Raw genomic sequence first — 16493 nt, 5'->3', positions numbered from 1 at the left:
ACACAAAGCGCCATTCCTTCTAAGAATCATCTTAAGTTGTTTGTGATGCTAGTGCTGCTGAATTAAAGAAAGAAATCAAATATGCTGTCAATTTATTTTCTAAACATGAAGCGCAGAGAGAAATTGCGTCCATTGTAGAAATAAGTCATTCGTAACAACATGGACAACTTCTTGTTGCAAGTCTACGCCGGAGTGAGCCGGGAAATCTGCGAGTAACTTACCGATCAAATTATGACCAAAGGGTCAAATATGACCCCAAAAGGGTTAAAATATCACCCGAAAGAGGGTCATATTTTGACCCAGAAAAGGGTTATACCGAATGGGACCCAATTCTGGGTCAATCTGACCCGGAAGTTTTTAGCCGACTTTTCAGACGCCCCCTCCCCTTGTATGGAGTATAGTACGCAGTGGCTCCCCCCGTACGCATACGCATTCCACATAATTATCTTTTGACTTACAGTACAGTACATTGTGCATCTACTGTACTACTGTTATTCGCACGTCGCTTCCAAATTCTAAAATAAATGACCAAAGTAATAACAGGTTTTTATATTTCTTTATTAACGGCCAGAGAAAATGTTTAAATGTTTAGGCTTAAAAAGATGTTGTTTGAATAAAACAATAATCATCCTGCGGTACCTGTTTTCTCTAATGCACGTAGTTACTTTGGACCTTATGTTTTAACACAGTGAGGAAATATAATACTGTTTTGCACCTAAGAAAAATGATTTCGTACTAATATGCTTAGGTTTCCGCGAATACTGCTAAAATACAAGACGCATTGCAAAATTATTATTTTTGGTGATTGATTAAAGGCAAATTTTCGGTTTACGTACGGTACGCACTGGCTTGAACCCCCCCTTGTACGCATCGTGTACACAATGACACTAAAACCCCCTAAAACTTCCATTCTCAAGGAAGGTTTGTGTATCTCACAAGCACCCGAACAACACCGAATATACAGTGGAATATAGGTCTACGCCAATGAAGGGAATAGGCCTACAGTAAGACAAAGGGTATCGGTTGCAATTTTCGTCTTACACCAAAACGAGAAGTTTTCTTAGTAACTGCGTTGATTTTGCACACTATATTGCACAAAAAGAGAATTGCCTATGGTGAACACATGCAATTTAAATACCAAAATGTTTAAATATCCTGAATGCTTTGGTGAAATTTTTGAACAAGAACAACATTAATTTACACAAATGTGTATTTTGTAACTAAATATTTCAAATCGTTGTGATTAATCTTATAAGTTTTGGTTTGCTGTCGTGAACCTTTAAGCTACGACACTTTTCTTGTCGTTTGATACATGATCAAATTTCCCTATATGACAGTGTGCAAAATCATCATGATGAAATGTCATATTGACAAGATATAAATTGAAAGACCTCCTGCCTAATTCTGCAAACGTCTGGGCATACGACTACCCAGCTACGGTTGGTGACAACACGTTGTTAGTATGACAAGACAAGAGATAGTTTTTCGTGACCATGACCAGAACCCTACACAAGGACTTTTGTCAATATGACAATGCCTTCCGGCAATTTCGAAAATCTTTTTAAAATCTTACTAGTATGACAAACACAACTTGAATACCGACGAGCAGTTCTTATCTGTCTCACTGTACTGTGACAGGAACTTACGTACCCAATTTGTCTGTGTATTATACAAATGCCAAACAAGATAAACAGGTAAACGTGGTACTTACTCCAAAAATTGTAGAAATTAGTGTGATGTATATTTGCACACAGAACTATAGAGACACTACACTTTTGCCTTGGGTGACAACACGCTGTGGCTGATGAATATGGAGGTATTCATGAGCATAAAACCCAAACAAATTTATTTTCTCCTTGTCGGTGCTTCATTGGGGAGGAAAGTCTGTAAGTTCGCAATCTTATTACAGGCTCATCGTCTTGCTAAGGTAACCTTGTTACCAAGTAGTACCTATAAGCTAAGATGCTAGGATTACAGGAGTTACTGTCAAAAGGGCAAGATCGTTCCAGTGAAAATGCAAGAGCATACGGAACGGAAAGTAGACGCATATTTCATGCACTGCGTCATTACTTCTAGGAAATTCTGTCTTCAAAGTCCTTCCCTTGGCAGGAAACCAGGCATTGAGTTTTCGCTGCCTCAAAAATGGGACTTCATAGGACAATTCTGCCAGTCTATGAAGGCGTAAATATCTACGAAACGTCCCTCTGACATGTCCTGATGATCGCTTATTTTCAGCGCTGCCATTTTTATTGCATTATCTGCAATGAAATTGCGGGGAAAAACACACACAGAGAGTCCAAATGATAAGATTCACAGTGCTTTCTACGAGCTACCACACAGCAGTATTTTCCATGGCCACCGACGTCTCATTTGGACCGAAAACCCAAAGTGTTTCCCCTGTAATGTTTCACCTGTGATGGCCTGTCTGTGCATGCAGACAGGGCTCGTGATTGGTTGTTCCATCCAGGAGCCATAGGTGTCATAGGTGTGAAATTATCACAAGCGCATGCGCAGTTGGTAAAGAGGTAACTTCATCACTGCAAGCTACAGTCACCGTTTTAGCAGATACGAATTTTAAAAAGTTTTTTCCTTAGTAAGTAATTTAGAGTATAGTTTTAAATGTACATAACATCAATATTTCGAAAAGTCGATTGCACACAACCCTTTCAGTTTTTAATTCTATTCTAATTATCAGGTGGTCAGAATATGGAAAGAAAATCCGATGAGTTGCTCCCTCGAATTGAAATGGAATATTCCAAAGTTCCCCCCTGTAATTTCTTCTTCCTCTTGGTTGACATCGTGCGTCAACTGCGTAGCATTTCCACTCCGTCACTAATGGCCTCTTCCGATCAGCTCAAGGTACGCAGTGCCAGACCCTTCTACTGGGCTCTTGCTGTCGAGACCTGAAGCCGAACAGTTAGCATTGGTAGCTACGTGACCCTTTGCTGACTCCCATCCTCCCGTGGTGGGCCGCATAAAAAGGACGGGGGACAGGGTCGGGCCGACCAAGCCGGAGCTGACCGTGTTCGGGTCTCCATCACTGATCGCTCACCAGGCCGTCCCGGATGCATGTGGTCCCTTACCGTGGGGCTAACTTCGGCGTAGGAGGAGCCCATCCTGGTCAGGCCTCGTCCCTCGGGCGTGGGCAGCGATACCGGCAGGACTACAATCGGGTGGACCACAACCGGCCGCCCAGTCTTAACTTGGCCTCGCTGCAGAAGAACTTTAGCGCGCTGTGGGACCGGACCAAGAGGAAAGTCGAAAAAGGTAGGCGGGGCCATTACAAACACTGGAACATGTTGTCTGTCAGACTACCTGACGGGTGTGGTCGCAAAGATATGAAGGGTGTGGTGTATGTAGACTTGCTAAGGCATCACGGTCTGTAGCTTTGGCGGGATTGAGTCCTTCAAAAGTCAGAACGACTCGCTAACAAAGGCCTCATACCAGAATGAAAGGAAAAATGCTTGCTAATTTTGTCACACAAAACTCTTAAACTTATACAACTGCGAAGGCTGAAATGGTAACAACAACTTTATACTTCACTTTCCAAATGCGGGTTCCATTATTTGCTTTGCAGTGAAACGTTGATATTAATTGAGTTGCGATAGAGACATTTTTGGCAACTGTTTGCTCATGATCCACATATAGCAATTATTTGGACAAATTCGGGAAGAGCATTTCCTCGATTGTAGTCCAATGTACCTTCGTAACGTGCATTTCAAAGCTAGCCTGGTCTTCCAAGCAGTCCCGTGTAGGTCGCTATGATGATCGCCCTAGAATATAGTCCTGTGGGAAGACGCTGGCTCAAGCTATTTTCTGATTCGTTCCTGTGATTCATACTGGATCGCTTCCGGACCAATTAGTGTGCACATGCGAAACAGCATGGACACTTCTAGGAAGATGGCATAGAAGTTTCTGGGTGTTCCAATCAAGTCGTATCCGAAAAAATGGTTTCTTGGAGGGTTTTTACAAGTTATGAATAATTTTCCCTTCAGCCGGAAAGTCATTATCATGCCAAATTCAAAATGGGTCGTGCAGTCTTAGTGGGAGAGTAAGGTTACTCGCTCGCTAAATGTCATCTCAGGTCGCTATACTCCTCATCAAATTGATCATGTCAATTCATAAATTTACAGTTCCTATCCAGCCGATCGACGGTGGGTTTTTATTTGGATCTTGTGCAAGGTGCTTTCGCTATTCGTGACACCTTCCCAAGCTTATTTTCCCGCATTTTTTGTGTACTTTTTGGATGTATAGGGAGACTTTTGTTATTCCCAGGAGGAATATTTTGGCCATTTTACAATTTTAAACGTAACGTGCATTGCCCAGTGTTAAACTAAGCGAGGATTTGTAGTTCATGAAGTGGTAAACAATAAACAAATATACAATTCGTATTAAACATCGTAGAAACACCAACCTTTTACAGACATAAACACAAACAGGCATACTGAACATACCCCCGAGTGGTATTATACGCTTCCATTTATGTCAGGGCAGATGATCAAGACATCCCCCTCCAACTAATTAATGTTGCTTACACATATGAATAATCTAATGACAGCAAGAGATGGCAATGTTGTGCTCTAATTTGTCGTGTCCTGTTCTGATTTTCTCTTACTAATATGAAAAATTAATTTATATAACAGGTTTTGCCCTTACCCAACGTATATATTAATAAATACTGTATGCTTAGTGCTTGTCCGAGAGCTTGCGAAAAAGTCACGGGATTACTCGGGTGAGACTCGCAAGCTCTCGCAAGCACTGAGCATACAGTGTTTATTAATATATACGTTGGGTAAGGGCAAAACCCGTTATATAAATTAACATCTCCCCAACGCAAAAATACATCTTGAAAATATGAAAAGTATCTTCTACTCGGGTCAGCATTTAGTCGGACATTGTGCAATCATGCAGATGTGTTGCCCTCATGAGTCTGGTGCCCCTCTTAACGAAAGCCGAAGAATCAGATTAGGATTTTTTGCTGGATTTTTTTGGGGTCGTAAGTGGCGTCTTTGGGGAATTATCTTGAGTAAGTGACGCACAGCGCACACCAGAAGTGCATGGTCAGGTTCGCTTTAATTTTAGCGCAAGATTTCTTTCTTGAAGTTTGGGGAGGACAGAAATATCAGCGTCCCACAGGAAGTTTACGGGATGAGTGTTCAACCCTGACAAGGCTCTAACTGACTCACGTCGCTTCTGTTCAGTTTCCAGTGGAGGCAGAAGGAGCTTCAGTGTCTCGTGAAACAGACGAAGTGACTGTGATCTTTCAGAACAGCTTACGTAAAAACAAGCGGTTTAATTAATAAACGAATTATCCTTCAGTACAACTGAAATGGATAAAACCTAGCTAGGTCCTGATGTAATATGCAGGTGAGAATCTGCTCAATCATGGGCAGAAATAAACCGGAAAACATCAACATATTCAAGCCAGTCTGAACTCACGACTGAAGTAATTTCTTACTTCTTACTTACGTAGACGCTGTCTTTGTGATCATGCGCCAAACTTGACACGGAAGCACGAATAGAATGAATGGTATTGTTTTCAGAGTGAAAAATCTATACCCAGTATCCTCTTTGGAGGTAAGAGTAACGGCTATATGTGCATTTTTAGCTCATACGGTAAACGTTTGGATTCACCAAGAGGCGCCGAACAATGGATCATGGTACAGTGAAAAGAGTGGGGCATTCATGTTTACAGCTAAACTTTGGGGGGATACTTCATCACAAGATTTGGAAAATGACTGTTATTTATCGTGTAATGACTTGTCTGTTTCAGTTTCGTCGCTGAAGGCAAGAAGCACTATTTTATTATGCAATGAGAATAATGACAAGTACTGGTAATTTGTAACACAATTTAACTCTTTATTTCCGAAGATTTGTTTTCTGCGGGGTAATTCTTGTGTAACAATAACGACGAAACTATTCTGGAGAATTTGTAGCTGAAATAGTCATAAGACTCCCATTTCCTTAGTTAGGTTTGCCCTGAATAAAAAATGACAGAGATTTGTAAATTTTCCTGATTTGTAAATTTTCCTATGCATTTTCCAGTCCAGATCCCGCCTTTTTCTCTAAAATATTAAGTGACCTTTGCAGTGATTCATGAGAGGGATGTGGCTCAAAGTCGCCATTAATTTCTTGCGGAAACACAGAAGAAGAGGTCAAGAATTTCAACCCTTCGGGCAGCGCGGTCCCTTTCCTATAGGGAAGGAAGTAACATTTAGACCTACCCAGCAACGTTACAGGAGCGGAGGTGTCCTCGGAAAAATTAACCTTCCAAATTAAGGCACCCTCATTCAGTGACGAAGGTCAGTTTAAATAGGACCTAACTGAAGCGCAGTCGTCATCACCAACTTAGCAGTTTTCTTCCCTTAAAACGACGACCGGCCATATCAGAGGCTATATCACTGCTACAAACACACGCTGATCAAAAATGCAGGTCTGCAAAATATATTTCTTGTTTTCCTTTCTCAGTGGCACCCCAACCGTCAATATGTAATAGGAAAGTCTGCCACTGTGGGTAGCACAGTTGCAGACAAGTGAAATATCACCTCCAAGTTCATGACCATAAGCATTTCTTACCTTATACACAGGTATTTCGCACTGGAAGGAAATTTGACCGGGTGACAAAAACCTACAGGGTTTTAATAAGTATGAACCTGCAATAAAAGTGTCATAGGGCGCTCGAAAACAGCCCGCACGAGCCCCCTCTACCGTGTGTACAGGCAACAGAGGCTGGAAGAGCATAACATGTAACGTTTGGGAGACCTACCCGATACACGACTGAATCAAATGTACAGGCAATAACTTTCCCATGCCCTTTCTGAAACACGTGTAGCATCAAAGCTTATTTTTGAATCATTCGTCTTCCCAATTGTAATTTCTGGGCCACCTCCTTGGACTCCTAAAATCCACCCAGAATAATCTGGTCTATTAATAAACTTTCGTCAACTGGAAGTGAGTCATTTTTATCCATTTCTCTTAACCTGATCTGGGCAAAATCTATACTCTATCTTTAGCATTCACACCTCCTTCTGCTGCCTGTATAGCGCAAGAATTTAGCAGAATATAGGAAAACGTAATTGCTCCACTCCCGCTACCCAAATGGGTGGAAGTTTGCTGACCACCATGTTTGTTGCGCATGTGAGCTTGAATGCATTCTTTCCTCCCAAAGGCCATATAGTTGCAGTTTCGTTCATTTTGGTAATACTTTGTTCCAGTGTAGTGTGGTTGATTTGTCTTGCTTCAGAAAAAGAACCAATTTCAGTAGTCATCCTTAATACATACTATTTTATTTCAGTTTATTCATTTGATTCAGCAACCAATTTTTTTCACATTCAAAACATTGGGGTGCTGGGGGAGATTCGACCTAAATCGGGGAGAATTTGTGATGGCAGCTGAACAAGTGTTAATTTATAGTCTTGTTTCAAAACGGCGTAAGAGACTGACATTAGTATGGAAATTTTATCTAAGAAACCTCTCGGGATCAAGACCAGTGCTGGCAAGCATGCATGTCTCTTACAGCTGTGGTGACATTTCTCACATGCCCTTACCAACGGGGCTATATTTAGTTGGATTGCTAGTTCATCCTATCGATAACGGAAGCACGTAGTTTAAGGTAAAGGGATAAGATTGAGACCTTACCAAGTATACTCTGAGGCCTTAACAGCACACCGAGTGAAGGCTCAAGGTCTGTTCTGTAAGTCCCTCAGTTATATGTGCTAATTAACATGCCTGTCTAGACCTACAGAGCTTTTCAAGATGCCTTGTACTGGAACCAGTCTTCATTTCTATCAAGCTTGCACGGGTGTTTCCTTGTACATGCACCTGTCTTCAAAACAGTCATCGCGAAAGTAGACCTTAAGGGAAAGAAGTACTACACCAAACGCAATCACTTTGGAAACCCTGTCAATGTGAGGACTATCATAATTACCAAATACAGGTAAAAGAAAATTAACTAAACCCAAGGAGACTGGGTGACGTGTACAGTGCATTAAAGTGCATTAAAACAGGTGATTTTCATTGTAAATTTACATGTATTAGTGGGTCAGAGTGGAATAGGAGAAATATTGTTCTCAAGTAAAATCTAGACAGACTTTACCAAGCGATTACATTCCTTGCACTTTGCAATTAAAAGCCCCTCAGTAGTTGTTTTGAATAAGTGACTAAGAGATCTAAGTCCGTTGCATCGAACACGTCCTTTAAATTAGTGTCCGAAAAGGACGCAAACATTGACACATCTGTTTTCGTCGCCGTATTCCTTTTAGTCGGCTTTCAAAATTAGACTGTTCGACTGTTCAAAAGCTGCGGAAACAGTTAGGATGATCGAAACTGTTGAATAGTAAATCTCATCCACCACGGGCGAATGGGACTTAGACCAAATGAAAAAAAGAAATAATTAGTTTTGCATCAGGGCCCACCTCAAAAAATCTTGCCCCGTGGTTTTTTTCTTGGAAAGTTGTCTTTTCCGATGTCCTTAGCTGTCCCCCGTAGTGTCTACAACGCCCACACAACCTTGTGCACCCACAACGTGCAACTTGAGCACATACACACAATGTCATGTTTACGTCTGTGACGAGTCTGAAGTGAACATGGCGCTTTCGTTCCGTAGTTGCGGCAGTCCAGATCAGCATGCGTACCAAAGTACATGTCTTAAAAATCTTTTTTTAAAGTGGCCTTATTGAGGCCCTGTGTGAATGACGGCAATAGTAAATGTCAGGTGATGTGAGTGACACCAACCATATGACTAGGATCTTTTTGTCAGTTAAATGATAACAGATTATATTACCAATTCTGAAGAAAAGAGTCTTCAGAAAGATGCACAGCCCTTTTGGGTTTAATCCAGTCAATGATTACAAGTCGGTTTTAGCTCCCTTGGTCTCTGATCTCCATGACACCAGCTAGACGGCAAAAACTCTGCCCTCGTTCACCTCCCTGTGGCTTCTGAACCACCTGCAATGGTTACACAACTTTGGTTCCTGGGCCACTGGCATTGTTGAGCATGATGCGTATACATCCTGTTTGTTCCCCAAACTTTTCATTTTCCACTGAACTATTTTGAAAGATGTATTGTAATGTGCACGTGACTTCATGGGGTTCCTTCTTACAGCATACAATATTGTGTATGCACCTGAGCCACCCGAGGACTACCGCGTGCAAGAAGCTGACGAAACAGAGATGGGCACTCTAGAACTAAGCTTGCGATACCCGACCGGGGTCCACATTGGCGTGGAGCCTGACACTCACCAGTACAACGAGCGACTCATGGAAGACGACCACGATGATGATACGTGAGTACTATGACATAAGTAAGTTAGTGTCAAGATATTGAAAACACATTACCTTCAGAAATACCTGTTCAGGATATCGTTTCACTACTGAAATAAAAATTGTGTCCCTAAAAATGTTCGCTATTTCAATGTTCGCTATTGCTGCCACACTTCGAAACGTTCCAAAGGTTTGACCAGAAGCTGTATAGTCATACAGGGTTCAACTAATATCTCCTGGCTTCGCTTGAAAATGATCAAAATGTTTGGGATCTCTGTACTCGTCCCACCATAGACTAGAACTCACTATTCTCTGCTTGCAGGCGTCCATATATTGCAACTTTGAACTTGCAGCTATTGGAGTAGTACCGGGTAATGAAGCATGTGACATCTGGGCAGCGTTTTGTTTTTAATACAAGAATATTAAGCCTCTAAAGAATGGGAAAGGAGTAATTTGTGATGTTAAAGAGGAAAGGAATAGTGCAGTTGCGTTTAATAATGTGCAAGAATGGATCCTGCCTTTCAGTGACGATGTGTGGACGCTCCTGAGCATGATGCATGCGATGATGGTGGTCACCATCGTAATCGTGCTGGACACGGCCCAGATCTTTCTCCGCTACTCTGACGGGCAGAACGCAGTCACCCCGGCCCACGTGGAGGGCTTCTTCATCATGCTCTACCTGATCGCCATCGCCTGGATCCTGGTGGTAGTGGTGCTGAAGCGGCCGCTGCCCTCCAGTGACGACGAGGAGCGCACCGACGCCGAGGCCGGAAGCCGATACTTGTACGGTGAGTTCCATCCCACTGGTCTCCACAACTGGTACAGGGTGGTTGAAGAGCAAATGCATGACGCACTTTTTGTTAAGCACTCATTGGATAGAGTTCATGCAAAGAATAAACCAGGTAAACTTGAACTCTGAATATACATGAATGTATTTGAACAGCAGGCAATCCACAATGCCTGGCACACTCTGAAGGACAATTTGCCTGAGCGAATTCCCACGGACGCGTTCAACGCAGTACCTCTTAGGCCTACGCTTGCGTATTGCGCTACTGAAAACCTGCGGTGAACTAATGACGACCAAGGATCAAGATGGAAACGTCAAGTTTAACCAAGGGATCTTTTGAGATCCATCGCATGAGAAAATGCGTTTCAAAGCAAAGAAATCCTTTTATCGAATTCCAAATCTATATCGAAGAAAACCAAAGATCACGAAGGTCGCCTGATTGTGAAGTACAGACTTTTATGCTCAAACACTACGTTGACAGTAAAATATGGCGTTTTCAACTCTGCACGATGAGACCCTACTAAGACACACTCCGTTTACTGACACACTCCGTTTCTCTTCCTCTTACCGTTCAGTGGGCCTTCTGTTCTTCGGAACTGGCAGCTGTCTGTGGATGATCATGCGTACTGCCACCTACATAGAGCTGAGCGGGAAAAACTGCGGTAACCAGGGAGTCTTTGCTTGCGGGAATATACTCTGCGTGGCCTTCACCATGCTACAGATCTACTATTTCTGGCGGTTTTCCAAATACTGTTTGGTTCGTTGGAAGCCTGTCGCCAAGTACGTATATGAAAAAGCAAACTCAACCAGAAAATAATGCCATCGGCATTTTTAAAAGTGTTGCTTTTTGGTCGACCTATTGACCCTGCCAGAGCAGCCTATTTGGTGTGCCCTTCAACATGCCTTCAGTGAAGCGCGCCATTGGTAATTTGGGATAACCAATTCCCGCGAAATGCGCTCTCCTACCAGTGAGGCTTGTTTTGGCTTAGCATAACAACAAAAGGAAAAAATGTTCATGCTAGAATATATACAACATTAACCCACGCCCAAAAGGGCTTTTCAGTACCAAATATAACTCAAGACATGCCACAGCGTAGCCGGTAAAGTAACGGCGTATTTTTTCGGTGGTGTCTTTGTGTTTCCTTAGTCTTTTGTCGGGGAGGCATTTTTGTGGGGCGTTTGTTCGGACCATCCGCTGTTACAATGCTCCAATCAATGTGGACCTTGTGTGTAGAGTGATAGTCTATGTAAGTATTTGTCCGCTACCTGTAACCACAGCCCTTACACTCCTTGTCGGTTCTCGAACGTCTTTAATTTCACGTCAAAGGGAGGATAAGACAATATTGCCCTTCTTATTTCTTTCAACACAGACTTGCCGTTATGCACCTCATGGCAACAAATGCGGCACTTTGTGTGCGCACTTTAGTGGAAGAAACATGGGAGGACTTTCTCTTGGACTATCTCAAGTCTAGCATGACCAAAGGCGATGGAGGTAGGACTTACAAAGGCCACGACTTAAGAACGGTACCTTTAGTAAAATTAAACGTCACTCAGAGGAATCATGACACATCTCACAAGGACATTTTGTCCATTTGCCAATAATGGTGAATTACCAAAATGGGAGAAATAAAATTTGGCCGTATAACCGGACTTAGTACAAAGCATTTACATGTACATGTATTGTTCAGCATTCATATAAGGTTGTTTAATTAGTGAACGTGTACATATTTTCAAATTCAACTTGAAAATTGATTCCACGGTTGGTCGAGAGTCCACAAAATATCATGGTAGTCTTTCATGAAACGACGAAGTATAAAAATGTAGTGAAGGCGCCGACTGAAGGTTCTTGAACGTATTGTACTCAGGAGATTATGCATTCATTGAGGGACCCTGGGCAATAGAGGGCAATGGGCTCGCAAATTTACCGAGGGCCCCCTGTTTAAATTCGTGTAGAAAACACATCGGAAGTCGTCCAGATTTTCAAGTATGAGCAAATGAGGGGTCATTATGAAGAACAAGGGCCTCAATTGCAGGTGAAAACTCACATGTTGGGGAGAGGGAGGCTGGCTGTTCTTTAGGACTTGGAACTTAGGACTACCTAAGAGAAAAGAGAACCCTTAGTTCTCGTCGTCAATAGATAGTATGTACAAACCAAAGGGAAAGTATGTTCATAATAGCAAAACCAGACAGCTTCGATTGAGTGTGCATGTGCTCGCGCGACTCACTTTCACTTACACAGTTGTTCCTAAACAATTCCTAATATTTTTGAGAGCGTGTTTCTGCTTTTTCGCCAGGTTACACCGGCAAGCTGGGTCATCTTGTGTCAGATAGTTCTGCAATGGGCCATGGAAATCTGTACTCGAAAGGTTATTCGTGTAAGTAGCATAGGCAGTGTCTCAGATCTGTTTTTTCAGGACTTAGTGAGCTATCTTGAAATGAAAATGAAGCAACTCTGACGAATGAGGTTAAAGATGTGGCAAATTAGGTCACCCCGTGCTCTAATAAGTAGTTTGATATTATCGGTAAAAACCCCATGTCAGGTTTTGTCCAAAGATGCATTGGGGATAAGGAGATAATGCACATTCTCACTGTCAGTCTTCCATCTTCCACTCAATCAGTCTTCCATCTTCCCACTCAAAAGCGCCTTATGATAACATGATTTGGGGAGCAGGATTACGAAACGAAATCTTAACCCTACTTATTTCCCCCCATTTCTAAAAGACAACGGAACTTTCAACAATACCGGCGGGTACCCTATTGATCCTTGCTACATTGGCAAGACCGCTGAAGGGCTGAGTGGTGCAGTCTACAAGGCCTCCGTCTTTCTGTATTCCTTCACCATTGAGTACACCATCATTGCAGGCGCCATGGCCTACATCATGTGGCAGAATATCGGACGGAAGGTTCACCACCCGCATAAGGAACCTAGCAACCGGCAGTTCAACTTCAGCTTTGAGTGTGGTCTCCTGGTAGGCGTGCTTTGCACCATGTGTGGCGTCATCATTCTGATCCTCAACATCATCTACCTAGGTGACTACGAGAAGCGCGACCAGAGCTTCATGAGCTACCGCGGCTACCGCGTCTTTCTGAACATCGTCTGCATCGTCGCCTGTGTGGGCGCCTTCATCGGGATCCACAAAGGCGGCTGGCAGCAAGACCACCACTCCGGGCCTGCGCATCGTGTGGACGCGGCGCTGCTGCTCATCTGCGTCAGTGGGAGCCTCCTACAGAGCACTTACACCTTCGTGGCGGCCGTGTCCTCACTGAGTCAGATCCACTCCGGTCTGGTTTTCTTTGACGACTTCACGCACATCATACAGACCGTGCTGCAGTGCGTGTTGATACTGGACGCCATGCACCGCAAACCGCCGGCGGACTTCCGTCATACACGCACCAAGCAGCTACTCATGTTCCTCCTAGTGAGCAACATCACCTGGTGGCTGATCAGCACCTACGAGCTGAAAGGAGGCTACGATCTGTACGCCCTGGAGAACGGCTACTACGGGGCCACATCTTGGTACGTCATTGTCCATCTGGCAGCACCTTTGGAGATCTTGTTCCGGTTCCACTCAACTGCGTGCTTTTTTGAGGTTTGGAATTTACCGGGCGTGGAGGCGAATGGAGGACATCACCACTAGAGCGCGAGCAGACTTAAAAAACATGCTAGGCCTGCTGAAATTAGGTCAGCTTCGCATCCAAAATCTATGCATGCGTTGCTTTGTAAGAAGTGATGTGATATTTCAGACGTTCTTATGAAAGACCTGCTTACCAGATCTGTGCTTTAATAAACAACAAAGCATACGTCGGCTTAATTTACAAGCGCCACTGTTTTATTGCTCTGTGTACAATGTATAAATGATAAAATTTGAGCAAAAAAGTCAAAACTGGCTTAACGCTTGGCATCAGCTTTATTTCTGTAACTTTATACATTAATGAAAACTTTACCCGGTTTAGTGGAAACATAACTGAGTGTAAAGAAGTTCATGTACACGTACACGTTGTATCAGGAGATGCAATGCATATAATTCTGATGGCAGTGATGATCTTAAGATCATATCCTTCCGCTAACATAAACTTCATCACGGTAATACTGAATCATTTTAATGTTTTGCTTTTAGTCTCAGTCTATTTTGGCTTTAGTATTGCCTGAAAGTTTTTTTTTTAAAGTTAACCAAGGTTGGGAGTGTACATGTATTGTTGAAAGTGTACAAAATGTAGCCCATATCCATGTAAAGATTGTTAAAAATATTTCTACCAGGTTAAAGGCGGGTGCCTGTCTATCTGGTCAACAAGCCATGCATGTCTCCTTTTTAATGAAAATGGCTGGGTACCATTATAAAATGTTACACTTCTGCAATATATTTGGCGATGGTAAGGATCTTGTATCATTTCATGCTAACTGTGTAATATATGTTTGATACACAGAGGACGTGAAGTACGTCACTATAAGTTTTAACATGCAAGCATGTGCGTTCCGAGCATCACGATATCTTTTAGTGTACCAGTGACGTCACTTGGACGTCCTCTTTTGAGGTGGGCGTAGGTGCACTACACAGGGCGGATCTTGGGAGTTGACAGCTCGCGTTTCCGTTGTTTCTGTTTTTACACATCACTCCCGTGAATGCTTTATGACCTTTTTGTTATCAAATTTTTCTCTCATATGAATGAAGGGTTCGCCAATACTTTCGTGCAATTATCTACATCACTTTCGTGGCCTATGATTATTAGAACAGTTGCATGATAATACGGCATATTGGGTAATGCTTTAGATTTGACTGTAAAACGTACAGATCTCTTGCATTACACTTCACCTTGAAATGTAAAATGTAATATGGGTTAGAATGTCACTACATAAACACTGTATCCCAGGTTTAGTTATTTTCAAATTTATGAATGTTTAGAATTGGTTGTAACCATGTGAAGTTCGATTAAATCAAATGTGTGTACAAGCGTTAATTTTAACTTGAAACGTATTACGAAATTCACCCCGCATACAAATTAGCCTACTCTTGATTAGAATACTCTTCGTAAATATAAGCACTACATTCTACCATTTTTTGTTTACTACAGAAATGTTCTGAATAATTACGAAAGTTGTTTTAACAATAAGTAAACTGCAATATTTCAACCATTTTACTGTCCTTCCATTTGCATTGCACCCAGCTTTCGTACTTTCTCTACGGTAGAAGTCATGGACTTGAAATTTAATGAAATCTGTCATTATACATTCGTTACTGCTTATGTTCTACATATTATTTTGAAACGCAAATAAACTGCTGATTGTATTTTAAAACATCTGTTGGACGAACTCTTCATGTGGGAGGTTTTGCATGCAAGGATTTAGCAAAAACTTTAGATCTTTACTGGGATATTTCTGTGCGAACTTGACAGACTCTCCTTTCATTTTCTGCAATTTACACACTAAACATCAACCAACGATAACAGCCTTCCCCTCTATCCTTGATGCTATTTAACCACTCATCTCGAAATGCACATTTTCAACTCAGAAACTGATAGGTTCGGAGTATAAAGCAAGACTTTGCTGGAGTTTCTTTTTTTTTCACCTCTGCCTGTCATGAAAGGTGCTGAAAAGGCCAATTTGTGTTTTGATGATCATTCAAGATTTCCAAAGAGCAAAGTTAAAATGTTAATGCTAGTAATGTTTAATGCAAGCTATGTATTACAAGCATGCTTGAAAAGATATCTTCTACATCAGATTCTGCCTGAAAGTATCAATCTTTACTTCCAAAGACAATGCTTCGATTTTCCATATAAACAATGTGACTTTGTCTTTGCTTTTAGTTTAAAGGCAAGTTCACCATGAAATTCCCATTTCAGTCACACACTTAGTCACACACGTAACGCGTCTTTTCCTTTCAACCACAGAATCTTTACCGGTACAAAGACTCACAAGGTAAAAACTATTTGGAGTATATTCTCCATGCAGATGGCTAACAGCAGACTAAAATCATGCATGACAATCTTACAGGGTGGATCAATAATACTTGTTAGAATGGGTGCACAAATCTGTACTTTTACCATCTATATTAGGATTTGAACGCACTTAAAATCTTTCACAAACATGGAAAACCATAATCCGAATTTCATGCTAGATACAAATCTAGGTATCGGCAATATAGCCAAGTTGGTATTACTTCCTCAAAGCTGCTAGAGATTCCCCAATGCTTACATTTATCGACCTTCATAAAGTACACGTTGATTTTTGTGGGTGGGATTGATATTGTAACTAGTAAGAAATTAAAGGTCGGTTCATACTTCATACTACGAAAGCGAACAAGAATGCGAATTTGTGACGTCAAATCAAATATGCTAACTCGTAAAAACTGAACACATTTCAACTCAAGAAAAATTTTGCCGCAAATTTTTCGTGATGTCAAATTCGCTTTATTTTCGCATTTGCCAGAAGTATGAACCAGCCTTTACC

At 42.0% G+C, this 16493-nt stretch overlaps 1 protein-coding gene across 1 annotated transcript; it reads left to right on the top strand.

Moving 5' to 3' along the window:
- Window positions 1–2398: 2398 nt before the first annotated feature.
- LOC110986735 (proton channel OtopLc-like) lies at window positions 2399–15343 on the top strand. Its single transcript, XM_022248890.2, has 7 exons — window positions 2399–3267; window positions 9104–9284; window positions 9787–10049; window positions 10624–10828; window positions 11419–11540; window positions 12343–12423; window positions 12770–15343. Exons 1-7 carry the CDS (start codon window positions 3066–3068, stop codon window positions 13684–13686), a joined length of 1971 nt encoding a protein of 656 aa, XP_022104582.1. The 5' UTR covers window positions 2399–3065; the 3' UTR covers window positions 13687–15343.
- Window positions 15344–16493: the final 1150 nt, after the last annotated feature.

This window comes from Acanthaster planci, linkage group LG02 (assembly GCF_054643075.1).
Source record: "Acanthaster planci isolate LZ-2023a linkage group LG02, COTS_SCS, whole genome shotgun sequence".
In the NCBI taxonomy this organism is placed as follows: Eukaryota; Metazoa; Echinodermata; class Asteroidea; order Valvatida; family Acanthasteridae; genus Acanthaster; species Acanthaster planci.
The sequence above is the reverse complement of the archived record's forward strand: the minus strand, read 5'-3'. Positions and strand labels throughout refer to the sequence as shown.

What these genes read in the sequence shown, in the direction of transcription:
- LOC110986735 (XM_022248890.2), top strand. Translation starts at nt 3,066, where the DNA reads ATGCATGTGGTCCCTTACCGTGGGGCTAACTTCGGCGTAGGAGGAGCC. An exon ending in CAAGAGGAAAGTCGAAAAAG is followed by an intron (nt 3,268 to 9,103) that starts GTAGGCGGGGCC and finishes TCCTTCTTACAG; the next exon opens with CATACAATATTGTGTATGCA. An exon ending in CGTTGGAAGCCTGTCGCCAA is followed by an intron (nt 10,829 to 11,418) that starts GTACGTATATGA and finishes CTTTCAACACAG; the next exon opens with ACTTGCCGTTATGCACCTCA.